The sequence below is a fragment of the Garra rufa genome, chromosome 1 (assembly GCF_049309525.1).
Source record: "Garra rufa chromosome 1, GarRuf1.0, whole genome shotgun sequence".
In the NCBI taxonomy this organism is placed as follows: Eukaryota; Metazoa; Chordata; class Actinopteri; order Cypriniformes; family Cyprinidae; genus Garra; species Garra rufa.
Window position 1 is genome coordinate 52,949,736 of NC_133361.1, and position 14,982 is coordinate 52,964,717.

Below are 14,982 nucleotides of genomic sequence, written 5' to 3' on the forward strand. Positions count from 1 at the left end.
AAAAGTAAAAGTAAAAGCAAAAATGAAAACTAGAGATTCTGGTTTACGTTTTTAATCTCTAAAAACATGAAGTGAATGAACCACATAGGCCTACAAGGTTCAAAGATCTGCCGTATTTAAAGCGACAGAGGACGTCGCGACTGACCAGGTGTGTGAGCCGGCTAGCGTCACCGTGGGAGTACTCGTGGAGATCGAGGGCTTGGAGGAAAGCCCCGCCCACACTCCTAACCCTGAGGGTGAGCTGAAACTGAGCTGTGGAGGATACTTTGAGGAGTTACTGGAGATATTTGAAGCAGATTTGATAGACTGGTTTGGAGAAATAATTTCCTACCCTCCTGAATCCCCGCTGGTTCCGCCCAGCCGTCTCGAATCCCCGCTGGTTCCGCCCAGCCGTCCTGAATCCCCGCTGGTTCCGCCCAGCCGTCCTGAGTCCCCGCTGGTTCCGCCCAGCCATCCTGAATCTCCGCCAGTCTCATCCAGCCTTCCAGAGCGCCCTCCAGTGACTGCGCCGCCAGAGCGCCCTCCAGTGACTGCGCCGCCAGAGCGCCCTCCAGTGACCGCTCGCCCAGAGCTAGCTCCCTCAGTGTCTCCGCTGGAGACGCCCAGCCCTCCTGAATCTCCGCTGGGGTCGTCCAGCCGTCCAGAGCCCGCTCCTCAAGAGCGCCGTCCAGAGCCCGCTCCTCAAGAGCGCCGCCCAGAGCCCGCTCCTCAAGAACGCCGTCCAGAGTCTCCGCTGGTGCAATCCAGCCTTCCAGAATCTCCGCTGGTTCCGTCGAATGCTCCAAGATCTCCAAAGTTCCCACCCAGCCTCCCTCTCCCGCCTCCACGCAAGCCAGCCAGTCCTCCAGCCCTGTCTCCGCTGCCGCCCGTCTGTCCCACAGCTCACCCTCAGGCAGCGCCACCTAGGAGTGTGGTGCCATCGTGGGACATCCAGGCTCCAGCTGCGCCAAGGCGGATCATTCCCCAGTCCCTGCCTACATCCTCCGAGTCCTGGACTCCACCTCGGTCCTCCGACCCTTCGGCTCCGCCTTGGCTCCTGGCTCCCTCATCTCCACCGTGGCTCGTCATCCCACCAGCTCCACCTGGCTCCCTCATCCCTCCGGCTCCGCCTTGGTCAGTCATTGACCATCCGTCACCTCAGGACTCCACTCCTCCGGTTTCACCTCGTCATTCCGTCCCTCTGGCTCCGTCAGGCTCCTCCTTCCCTCCAGCTCCGCCTATGTCCTCTGTTGCTCCGGTGTCACTGCGGTCTTCCGGAGCCCCAGCTCTGCCTCGGTCCCCTGAGCCGGCTGCGTCACCTTGGCCCTCCAGACCTGCGGTGTCACCCTGGCTCTCCGTCTGCTCGGTTGCTCCTGGCTCATCTTCCCCAGAGGCTTCGTCTCCGTCGCTCGTCCCCAGGGTGTCGTGGGCCAGTTCTCCACCATGGCTCCTCCCTCCCTCGACTCCCCCCTGGGGTGTCTTCCTGGCTGGGCTCTGGACCATCATCCGGCTCCTCCTACTCCTGACTGCACTCTGGCTCCTTCCTCCTTCCACTCCACCCTGGCCTCACGTTCCAGATCACATGTCCAGCTCCCGCTCATCACCTACTCCACACCCGCCTCCTGAACCCCCACCCTCCCTCCGCTGGTGTATCCATTTCGGCGCGAGGACGCGCCGTTCCAGGAGGGGGGCCATATGTCACGTATCAGCCGTTCCTCACGCAACTCATCTTCACAGATCACCGTCACCTGGATCCAATCACCCGCGCACCTGTCCACAATCATCCTCCTCACTATAAATACTCACGCCACACACCACTCAATGTCCGGGCTCGTTCCACGAAAGCGGACTGTAGTGTCACTCTTCCCAAGAGTCTCGCTATCCTATCGTTACCTGAAAGTACTTACCTGAACTCTGTCTCGTTCCAGTTTTCCAAGTTCCTGTTTCCCAAGTTCCAGTCTTCTGAGTCCAGTCCTCCGAGTGTTCCCATCGGCAGTTCAACGTGGTGTGTGCCGTAAGTCATCCTCTGCTCCGTTCAAGGAATCAGCATTCCCTTCTCTGCTATCTGGATCCTGCAAGGAAGGATATAATCCCATTCAGTACCAAGTTCACTCTACTCCAACCTCTCATCGTCTGCCATACTCACCTAGGATTGGGTCTTCTCACATCTTCGACATCGCTGCTCTCTATAAATAAATATTATTGTTTCACTTACCTTGTTGTCCCGTCTGCTTCATAACACTAACGTTACCATAGCAAATAATTTACAGAAAATTAAAAGCGTTCCTTACATTTTATTACATGAGCCTTATATATGCGTGCATTAATGAAAACAGTCCTATTACACACATATGCGGCTTGCCAGTCAAGTTCAAAACTTGCAAAAAAAACCGTAACAAAATATTTAACATACTTACCTCAATATGCTTCCTTAAGTTTGATGGCGAACCTTTGAAGGCCGATATTTCTTTGTTGAGCGGGAGACAAAGGATGCATTTCATCGTGTATGAATCCTTACTAATACCGCTAAAAGAAAAGAATTCGCTAAGGTAAGGCCACGGGTGCTCTTGCCCCTGTGGCTGATTTTGGGCTGCGTTCGCTACTGAATCATGTTCTTCCTCCATTTTCTTCCACTGACTGCATGTTATAATTTCTCTAATTTCCAGGTCAAGGTGCTGTGCATTGTGGTGATTGATGCAACGTGATGTCACTTCCAAAGGACCAATGAACATGTCTGATTAATTTCATAGAATGTAAAAACGAATCTCATTGGCACAATGAATAACATTTTAATTAAACTGGAATTCAGCGCAATTCAATTGGTTTGTTAGCAAGAGAAAATAGTAAAAAAAAAAAAATCACAAAAATTAGTATTTTGAAATTATTTACTTTTTGACTGTAAATAAAATTGTAAGGAGTAAAAAGTAGTTTTTTTTCTTTAAAAATGTACTTAAGTAAAAGTAAAAGTATTCATTTTTAATTGTACTCAAGTAAAGTAAAAATCCCCAAAAATAATACTTAAGTACAGTAATCAAGTAAAATTACTCAAGTACTTTACACCTCTGGCTACAGTAGAAACATAACGGCGGCTTCCATGTGAGGGGACCCGTGGTGTATGTAGATATAAACTGGTAATTGTAAGGTAATAAAAACATAATGGTTAATTAAGTAAGGTCTTTATTCACCCCTGAAAACATAGTTATGTATATGATATTGCATTTCTGTCTAGAGATAATCTTAAATATTACACACTGCACCTTTAAATGGGATGTGACTAGACTGTTCTTCTGCTGTTCTTACCGACAGCCCCACTGGCTTCAAGCTAGCTCCCTAGGCATTCCTGCTAACTCCTGAGAACTCCTTTTCATAGTCATTCGAGCCGGAACGTCATTGATGATCAGTGGACATGTCTAGTCACTCCCTGCCCTCATTGTCTCTGAATGAGCGGGCACGCCGCCAGGCTCAGCTTCCTGCACGCTATGATGACTTCATCCTGCAATATCCTCAACAGCCACTATCTACAGCAGAAACGCAGCAACCTCTTGATTCTGCAGATATGCCTTGTACAGGTCCTCATTATCAACCCTGGAGAAATGATTCTGAGGATGATTCAGAGGAGCAAGAACCATCTATGGAGGAAGGCACTCAGGAGGGCATTCCATATTCTCCACGTTCTGACTCACCTGTTCCATCTGAGAGAGTACTAACCACTGAATGCCAAAATACTTCTCCAATAGCTCCTGTTCCTGATGCTCAGACGGCACTACTAAAGCAACTGATAGAAGAAGTAAGAAATCAGGGTAAATTAGTCCAGCAATGTATGCTTAAGAGTAGTCCTCCTCTTCTGCCTCAGCAACAAATTCCTTCTCCTGGAAGCCATCCTCCTATCCAATCTAAGCCACAGTTGTTGCAGCTCACGCATCCTCCAGGTCATATCCAGTTCCCTACTGCATCTCACCACCTTCAGCCAGTAGTAACACTACAATCCTCTCAGATTACAGGTAACCATAGTCCTTCTCGACTTCAGCTTCCTTCTCCTCCTCCTGTAAGCCATGCCTCTCTTGTCCAACCTGAGCCTCAGCCCTTGCAGCTCATGCACCCTTCCAGTCATGGTCAGTTTGCTGCAACATCTCAAGTACCAGCCTCATATCACCCCGATGTACCTAGCCTATACACTGCCAAGTCAACCACTGCCAGGTGTTATGTCCTACTCCGCTCAGCCAACGAGCAATGTGCAACCTCACCACCTGACATCTGCTCCCCCTTTAAGTCATCTAGGTCATCCAACTGCCCCCCTGCAGTCAAGCTATAGGAGGATAGAAGGTCCTTCTTTTCCTGATCTCACAGGAGGACGAAAGCCAGTACTTGATGTTAAAGATGGCCCTATCCAACTTGTTAGATCCAGGAGAGTCAGAGCAGTATAAATACCACATCTTATTGGATCATCTAAAGGTAGACCAGGCAAGAAGACGTGCGTTGGCTTATGTTTATGCCCCAGATCCTTACACTCAAGCTGTACAGGCCCTTGATGACCGTTATGGTCAACCTAGACAACTTGCTTTGAGGGAGCTTCGAGCTATTATGGAGATGCCTGCTATCCACATAGGTGATGGTAGAGCCCTAGACCAATTTTCCCTTAGAGTTCAGGCATTAGTTGGCCTCTTCCAGTCCATGGGCTCGGAAGGGCTCGCTGAACTTACCTGTGGTTCACATGTTGAGCGGCTTTTAGAGAAGCTTCCTCATGAACAGTTCTGCCAGTTTAAGAGATGTATAAGTTTGAGTAGATCCGGTTCCCTTACCTATAACCTCCTACATTTTTCCAACTGGCTACAACAAGAAGCCCGTTTTCAGCCCAGAAGGGAAAGAATAACTCCGCCTATGCGGCAGAGGCTTCCACCCTTTCACCCAGTAAGAGGTACAACTGTACTCTATGGTGCTAAAACTACCTCACATGTGACCTCTTCTAAAGCCCAAGTTGCTCCACTTCAAGTTACTCCGCCTCTTCCCAACACCACATCTAAATGATGCCCTGTGTGTGCTTATTGCAACTCTGCTGAACATCATGTTAGTAAGTGTGATGATTTCCACCAACTCACCAAAGACCAGAGAGCTAACTGGATCAGGGAACAGAGACGTTGTTGGCGATGTGCACGAGATCACTATGCAAATGAATGTGATTTGAAGGGACGCTGCAGTCAGTGTAATGGGAATCACCTACACATCCTATGCACCATTAACCAGAGGCAAGCGTCGCTGGAGAGATTTTACAGGGTGAGAATGTTCGGACAAGGATAATTGATCAGCAGTGAAGGCTTGACTAATGACATAGGACTTATTCGGATGTGCTTTAGGAGAGAGAGTGAAGGACACCATAGATCCATTGAGAGTCTGAACATCCTGTCTCACAGTTCTTAGCTTCAGGCTCTCAGGTTTCACTTTTAACTGGAGTGATTGGGCAGCAGGGTGCAGGAGGAGAGTTCTTTGGGACCCATCATCCAGTAAAGCATAAGTGTCTATGGATTGGTTTCCATTGTGCAGGGTCACTTCAACTACCTTCAGTAGTACTTTATTGCAATCACTAGGATGGTCAAGACATACATTCTGCACTTCACCTTCGTCAGCTTCCTCTTAAACAGCTTAATAAAGTCAGACCCCTACTCCTCTTAGGGGCTGATCAAACTCACCTGATTACTCCAATGCAACCAGTGAATGTGGGACCTCCTGGAGCCCCTGTAGCAATCAAGACCCGGCTTGGCTGGGCACTGCAGGGTCCTGTAAGAGATCTCACTTATTTGCCCTCCACTCACTTTCATTATATCTCCTTTAAGTGCCCACCTGATGACATCTACCACAGTGTACAGAAGCTGTGTCAGCTGGATGCACTACCTCAGACAAGTATGAAAGCGGTGGTTCAGTCTAATCCGGATCAAGAGGCAATGCATCAGCTTGAGACCCAAACTATCAGAATAACTGTAGATGGCATCCTATGTCCATACCCCTCCATCCCTGACCTCAGTCAATTTGTCACCTTACAAGACCCCCTTGACTGTATGGCTACCTCCCTTCATGGGGCGGCAAATCCTCCATCAGCAGAAAGCTACTGTGATACAGAGTCGGCCATCTTGAGACAAGATCAGATGGATTCGTTTAGAAATGATTTGGCCTGCCTTCAAATCCAAACGCCCCTTCTACCTTTAAGCCCTAAGTTTGACCCAGCATCAGGGCAGATTTTGGTATGTGAAAAGTTAAGTAAGAGTAGTGATTTACTCCCTGATGTCATTTATCCTGCCTCTGACAGAGGTACCAACTTTGTTGTAGGCAATAAAGAACTACTGGAAGCTTATCAATCCCTAACCCCTAACCTTCAGGCAACTCTGGTCAAGCAGAAGATTGAAACTCGGGACATTCTAAATTACAAGCCTTTAGGCTACGTGCCATCTGACATTGTTGATCCTGACCCTGTGACATCTAACTTGCTGATGGGGCGGCATGATACTTCCCTTCCTCTCGTAACATACCCAGACTCTGAGCTGTACAGGCACCATCAATGGCATTATAGTCAAATCCTTTCTGATCATTTTTGGGTTTGTTTCCTCAGGAATTGCCTCCCCTCTCTTCAGGCCAGACAGAAATGGAGTACCGACAATTCTAACCGGCAACCTAACCCTGTTGTCTTGATTCTCGATCTTCAACTTCCTGAGACAGTGGCAACACAAGCCAAAAGAGGTCCATAGTAATGACAATATCCTACATCTGTTTCCTGAATAAATCTTCAGTGTAAGAATAATAATTCTGAGAATGAAAAACACTACTGAAATTAATTCTTAGTCAAGTCAAGTCAAGTCACCTTTATTTATATAGAGCTTTAAACAATACAGATTGTGTCAAAGCAACTGCACAGTATTTAAACAGAACAATAGTGTGTAAGTTACGCATTATTGTAGATAATCAATTTTCAGTTAAAGGCAGTTCATCAATGAATTCAGTGATATCATCGTCAGTTCAGTTCAAATAGTATACAATATCACTGGAAAATGTCCCCAACAAAGCAAGCCAGAGGCGACAGCAGCAAGGAACGAAAACTCCACAGGTGACAGAGATGGAGAAAAAAAAAAACCTTGGGAGAAACCAGGCTCAGTCGGGGGACCAGTTCTCCTCTGGCCAGTCGAAACCAGCAGTTTGTAACCATGTCCGATTGTAGAGAACTCATCAGGATCCTGTTGTGTAGCACCGATGGCGGTCTAGGTTGGCGAGGTCTTTAGTGATGATCCGTCTCTGGAACTCATCTGGTTGACATCCATGGCTATTGAAGTCATCTCCAGGTGGTGATCCATGATCTAAGCTGGGTTCGGACTGGGTCCGGGGCACAGGAGTGACCATTTGATCCGGATACAGGCTGGGTCTGGTGGCTACGGTGACCTCGGAATAAGAATGAAACGGACTAATATTAGCGTAGATGCCATTCTTTTTACGATGCAAGGAGCGCATCAGATGTTATGGGAGGTGTTTTCGGGTTCCGGCTGACCTAATTAATGCAGCCTAACAATCCTTTAACGGATTTGAATTATAGGAATGTGTTAATGTTTTATGTGTAAGCCAGGTTAAAGAGATGTGTCTTTAATCTAGATTTAAACTGACAGAGTGTGTCTGCCTCCCGAACAGTGTTAGGTAGATTGTTCCAGAGTTTAGGCGCTAGATAAGAAAATGATCTGCCGCCCGCAGTTGATTTTGATATTCTAGGTATTATCAAATTGCCAGAATTTTGAGAACGCAGCGGACGTGAAGGACTATAATACGATAGGAGCTCGTTCAAGTACTGAGGAGCTAAACCATTGAGGGCTTTATAAGTAATTAGCAAGACATTAAAATCTATTCGATGTTTTATAGGGAGCCAATGCAGTGCTGACAGAACCGGGCTAATATGGTCATACTTTATAGTTCTAGTAAGAACTCTAGCTGCTGCATTTTGGACCAGCTGGAGTTTATTTATTTAGCGTGCAGAACAACCACCCAATAAAGCATTACAATAATATATATATATATATATATATATATATATATATATATATATATATATATACATACATACATATACCCTTGAGGTCATGAACGCATGGATTAATGTTTCAGCATCTGACATTGATAGCATAGGTCGTATTTTAGATATATATTTTTAAGATGGAAAAATGCGGTTTTGCAAATGCTAGAAATGTGGCTTTCAAAGGAGAGATTGCTATCGAATAGGATGCCTAGGTTCCTAACGGATGACGACGAATTTACAGAGCAGCCATCTAGTATTAGATTGTGTTTTAGCTCATTACTTGTGGAGGTTTTAGGTCCAATAATTAACACCTCTGTTTTTTCAGGATTTTACAGTAAGAAGTTATTCACCATCCAGTTTTTAATATCAGCTATGCATTCTGTTAGTTTTTTGAATGGATATGTTTTGCCGGGCTGCGAAGAAACATAGAGCTGAGTATCATCAGCGTAACAATGAAAGCTAACACCATGTTTCCAAGTTTATTCTACAGCTTCCTGAACAAAAACCGTTAGTAAAAAACTTCTACTTTCCTTCATAAAAGAGTACGTAAACTACAAGTAAGATGATATGATACTCAAAAGAAAACACAATGATATAATTTATATGATGGAGCAAAAAAACATATACATCAAGAATAAACCATTTGAAATTGATCTTTGGGGAGGAACTACATCTTTGAGTTGATCTGAATCTTAGATTAAGTTGATCTTTATTGACTGTGAAAACAGGTTGGGACACATTTATCCAGATAATATTGTATTGCTTGATGCATTATTGTGTCACATTTGGTGAGGACGTGGCATCATAATGAAACTACAGGATTTGAAGATGATCTACTAACTGTGAGTGTTTTTTGTATGTCTGTGTAGAGAAGATGAATGTTTGAAACACTTTCCACATTCAGTGCAGTGATACGGTTTCTCTCCAGTGTGGATCCTCTCATGTTTTTTCAGGTCTCCTGGATGAATGAATCTCTTGTCACAGTGCGAACACTTGTAAGGTTTTTCTCCAGTGTGAATCCTCTCATGTCTTTTCAGGTCTCCTGAATGACTGAATCTCTGGTCACAGTGTGAACACTTGTAAGGTTTTTCTCCAGTGTGAATCCTCTCATGTTTTTTCAGGTCTCCTGAATGACTGAATCTCTTGTCACAGTGTGAACACTTGTAAGGTTTTTCACCAGAGTGAATCCTCTCATGCAGTTTTAAATTGCTCGCTGTAGTAAAAGTCTTTTCACACTCAAAGCACATGTAGTCTCTCACACCAGTGTGTCTTTTCTGATGCGCTTTCAATTGTTGTAGATGTGAGAAACTCTTTCCACACAAATTATATAAATGTGGTTTCTCTTTTGTATGAACTCTCATGTGTTGCTCCAGGTTTTGAGCTCTCAAAAACATTTTGTCACATTGATCACATGCATACAGTTTCTCTCTAGTGTGGAAATTTATGTGTTCTTTAAGATGTGATAATTGTTTGAAACTCTTCCCGCATTGATCACAAGCAAACGGTTTCTCTCCAGTATGAACTCTTATATGCACTTCAAGTAGTCCTTTTAGTCTGAATCTCTTCCCGCACTGATCACACATGTGCGGTTTCTCTCCAGTGTGAATGCTCTCATGTGTTTTCAGATTTGATGACTGACTGAATCTCTTGTCACATTGTGAACACTTATAAGGTTTCTCTCCAGTGTGGATGTTCATGTGATCCTCAAGACTTGATTTGCTTGAGACACTCTTTCCACACTGAGTGCAGGTGAATAATTTCTTGGCTCTTCTTTTCTTTAAATATTTCTGTTTGATTTGAGAGCAACTCAAACTTTTTTCTCCAGGTTTGACATGACTTTTCTCCTCAACTTCCCTCAGTTCTTCTTTTTCGTCGATTTTTTCAGTCAACTCTAAATGAAAGTAAAAATGGTTCATTTTCAGTAACTTGTAAAAAAAAAAAAGACAATTGTGGACATAAAATGAACCCTAATATAACAAAATAAAGTAGATAATTGTTATACGATATTTATAATAAATTGCATGTTCCCTAAACTTTTCCATAAAATGAGGTACATTGATCTTCAAATTATTATTTTTACAACATTATGGGCAAAAATCCTAAATAATCCTCTAATCCTCTATATGATAAACTATTAAATATGTTTTATTCACTACAAAAGTTTTATTCATAGAAAGTGTACCAGTTCTAGAGATGGTGACACCAGAAGCAGGTTTGGTAATCATAAAATTACTTTGGTTTTCTACTACACCAGTGCTTTGATGTTGAAGGAGAGGAATTCTGGATCAATTTTGGACTCCATAACAATAATAGCAATTATTATTAACCTTCTAGATTGTTTGATGATTGAATGGAAATATTGGGTAACATGTATTAGTAGTTATAGACTATGGTAAGAATGGAACAGATAAAGAGTCTTGCCAGAGCTAGGCAACCTTGAAGAAAAGATAAGGTTTTTGTCTGTCTGTGTGTGTCAGTATCTGTCTTTGAGTTCAGATGAGAAGACTTTGACTGATTGAATCTCTGACTCCTGGTTTTTGTTCATCATATCTGGTTTTTGCTTTTCAGCTTAAACGAATAGCATTGTTTTGTTACACTTTTGTTTAATCTTACATGCAATAGAAATGACAGCTCTTATTAGTTAAAAAAAATGTAGTCGTGGCAACAACAACAAAAAAAAATGCTGTGCCTTATTATTTGATGCTTCAGCTATTATTGCAGAGCTTAACTGGTTTCCTTAAAAACAGCTTGAAGCTTTATAACCATCAGCACTTAATAAAGAAAGAAAAATAGACACTGACCTGTTTGTTCTTCAGTATCTTCAGTGTGTTTGATTCTGCATGGTTCTGGATCTCCCATCTTCTCTCTGTTCTCTTTAATAAACCCAGTCTTTGCAGATTTCAGCTCTTCCTGATGCTCTGATGCTCGTCTGCTCTTGTAAACTGATGGGAATATTCCAGCATTTGTTGGTGAATTACTGTGGGCGGATCATTGTGGGAGGAGCTTCACTGAAGGTGAATTGCAAAAAAAAAAAACACTAGCCGACATTGTTTTCACAGCACAACATCTCTTGTAATTTACCACTTAAAGCTCGATTCATGTAAGACATCAACATAATAAATGAGGTGAGAACAGGAACTATTGACATGAAAAAAAGAGTTTTTTTCAGCAGCTGTTAATATTGATGAGCCTCAGACTATCAACACTCATTTACAAGACATTCAGGATCATTAGCAGATCATCACGCTTTATTCTTCATAGTGTTTGCTGCTAGAATCTGTTTGAGTCGGGATATATGCTAAAAACCAATTTCTCACAATATGTATAAAACAGAAATAATACAAAAACAAACACTAAAGTAAATAACTGCCGTAACGCACCGTACTATAAATGTCTGATCTAAGTAGTTTGGTTTTATAATAACTAAATTCATCGCAATGAAGTAATTAGATCATTAACATGTTAAAATAATATATGCACAGATAAAAACTATGAACATAAAACATCTATAAATAAAGAGCACCACAAAGCAATATTTAAGTTAGTTCAGCGTCACATTTCATTAATATTTCGCTGTATTATTGTTTATGTCTGGTTGTTTCACATCTCCGTTTCCTATATTTATACAAAAAAAAAAGAAAGAAAGAAAAAGACACTTGAGATCGATTCCCCTCACAGATCTCAAACTTGTTTTAACTTGATATGCAACTGTTCTCACTACAACATGGAAACAATCGCACAGACGAACGCATAAAAGCAAACAAAATCGTCGAAATTAGTCATTCATATTTTCCTCACACTCTTGTGGCTGCTGCTGCATTAATGTTTATTTCAGGAAGACGCCAGAAAAGATGCACAATTAGCTGAACCCAATGAAATCAATACAGAAATAGGTCTGTAAAATGTTGCTTAAACAAACTGCTGAATTATGTTTCAATTAATGTTTCAATTTATTAGCAAAACCAAATAAAAAAACTGTGCGACATGTCTACACTGAATTCTAGTTCATTTTTTGTGACCGCGCTCAAGGAAGCAGAGAAGGCTGACACTTTTTCTTTATTTTACTAAAATTCAATGTCTTGTTTTTATAGTGGGTGTACGCAAATATAAGTTAACATTTTACAGTTCGGAATAATGTCTTATTCTTATATATGTGACCAAAAATGACTTATTTTGAGTTTGCGCTGGAGCCTCTAGTCGTGGAAAATGTTTGTAAATGTTTGTAATTTAAGTTTCTCTTTAAATTTGTTCTGGTTAAACATTTGTATGTTCTTTATAACGAATGCCTTTGTAATTTGTGATTTTTATTTTTTAATATAATTTGTAGGCTACATATAAATTTTGTAGCTTCTCATATTTTAATATTTTTGTGTTCGTCTGTCTGAATAGGCTTCGATTAAATTTAAAAAAGAAATGTCGACAACAACTACAACTTTAATGGGTATTTTAGATGTAAAACATTGTAACATTGCCTATATAGATAGCAGAAGATAGTTTTAGCTAAGTATATAGTATAACATAATAGTGATGTATAGATAAATATTAGACAGTGTTTATGTTAACATAGTCTACGTGATAAAAAAAAAATATATATCCATTTGCTCAACAGCGCAGTCGGTTATTATTGGCGGGCTTTGTCGATGAGTTTTTAAAGATCTGGCACTTCCTGCTGGACTCTCTGTAGATTTTCATTCGCCTAAGATTTCACATTTATTTATTTTTACTTCTACTTTTAGTTTAACTTTCTTTAGTGTAGCCTATAGCTACATTTTATTTGCAGATAACGCTTACTTGATAAAATGTATATAACTACTAAACACATTGTCCGTGTATTGAGCAGCCTAATGAGGGAAATTTCAAATCTTTTAAGTTTTATTATCATTGTCAGTTGCTGTAAAAAACTGTAAACTGTCTAATTACTTCTCTGCAACTACTGTAGTTAGAAAACCAAACTATATTGAGATTCATATGGCCATATGATAGAAATAAGACTTCTGAATTACATAAGAAGTACTGAACTCAATTAGTCAAATGACTGAAAGAAGCTAAATGTTGAATAACATTGACCTTTTATCTTTACATTCAGCATTTATGCAGCAGTTGTGTTGTGTTTCTGCTCCAGCATGTCAACCGAGAGAAGGTAAACCAAAAACACTTTACAATAGACAATATTTTGTGCTTCTAAACACTAAACGCTTACAGATTTTCTTCAGTTTTGTGACAGACGATGAAAGTGAAACACTGATGTTACTATCGCTCGTAGTTATTAATTACATGCATTACTGAGCTAGAATCATTATTTAATGTTGCACCCCACAATAGGTTTTGTATAACCAAGTACTTGAAATCAAATATTATACCTGCATTTTGGGATTGTTTCTTTCTATATTGCTAAAATGACAGCAGGAAGATGTTTGCAGGTGGAGTCATTCATTTTTTCCCAAAGCAAACTAACCGGTTTCTGTCTGACAACAAGTGCAGGTAAAAGTTAAATATGTTACATTTATATAGCACTTTTCTAGAAACTTAAAGCACTTCACACTGAAAGTGATTTATCCTAAACATTTTTTTCCTCTTATATTTGTCACACATTCACTGTAACAAGGAGTACGCTGGAGACACGGAGAAAACAAGATCTTTAATGATTAAAACCACAAGGTGAATCCAACACAAGGAAACACAGAGCACAAAACAAGTAGAACAAACATGAACTTATATACATATAGGAAAATTAACAAACAGAGATGCAAGGAAATATAATTAAACTAAATGAGGAAAGAAACATGACCAAATAAAGAAAAGAGGAACTGATAAAGGGGCAACGCAAGACAAAACAGGTTCATATTCATGACAATATCCTGCATCTGTTTCCTGAATACATCTAAAGTGAAAGTAATAATTTTAACAATGAATAACACTATTAAAATCAATTCTCAGTCTGCCTTAAAAGTGTTACAGTCTCTTCTTCATCTTAGTAAACTCCAACTAAACTCCAAGTAAGATGACGTGAAACTCATAAGAAAGCACAATAATATCATTTATATGACGAAGCAAAAATTATACACAAGAATAAAACCATTTGACATTAATCTTTGGGGAGGAACTCCATCTTTGAAGTTGAATTTTATTCACTGTTAAAACTTTAGATAATGTTTCTTTGTCATGTCTCCGGAAATGACTGGTTAGGACAGATTCATCCAGAATATATTTCATTGCCTGATGCATTATTGTGTCACATTTGGTGAGGACGTGGCATCAGATCTGAAAGTGCTGGATCTGAAGATGATCTACTTGCTGTGATTGTTGTTTGTATGTCTGTGTAGAGCAGATGGATCACTGAAACAGTTATGGATTATTAATATGGATTATTGTCACAGTGTGAGCACTTATAAGGTTTTTCTCCAGTGTGGATCCTCTCATGCAGTTTTAAATGACGCTGTAGTAAAAGTCTTCTCACACTCAAAGCACATGTACTCTCTCACACCAGCGTGTCTTTTCTGATGTCCTTTCAAACCTTGTAGATGTGAGAATCTCTTTCCACACAAATGACATGGATATGGCTTCTCTTTTGTATGAACTTGAAAAGATCGATTCACTGGCCTGAAAGCGTAGTCCAGCGATCTGGCTGAAGGTTTATTGCATGTCTAGTCTTTTCACAGCGCTTCAAGTTTTAGTTTTAATTTTAATCTGGCTCCGTATTAATCATTGACTCCAATTTCAAGTGATCGTTAAATTTAGGCTGTTTTTTCTAATCAAAGCTGATCACAAATATTGATTATGAATTAATTTAACTATTTGATTATTCTAGACATTTCGTATTTTCAATTATCCGTTCATCAGGGACCCGATGTCACTTTATGTCTCACGTAGGCCGTTACGTGGATCATACAACAAAAACTCTCCAGCCTGATTACTAATAAGCAAACATGAACGCAACCTGACACCCATGTCCTACAACACGG

The 14,982-nt window shown here is 41.1% G+C and overlaps 1 protein-coding gene across 1 annotated transcript; it reads right to left on the reverse strand.

The window, feature by feature from the left end:
• Positions 1–8,639: 8,639 nt before the first annotated feature.
• Positions 8,640–9,936, reverse strand: LOC141317548 (uncharacterized). Its single transcript, XM_073833146.1, has one exon. The coding sequence runs from the start codon at positions 9,934–9,936 to the stop codon at positions 8,857–8,859; it is 1,080 nt and encodes a 359-aa protein (XP_073689247.1). The 3' UTR covers positions 8,640–8,856.
• Between the last annotated feature and the right edge of the window lie 5,046 nt (positions 9,937–14,982).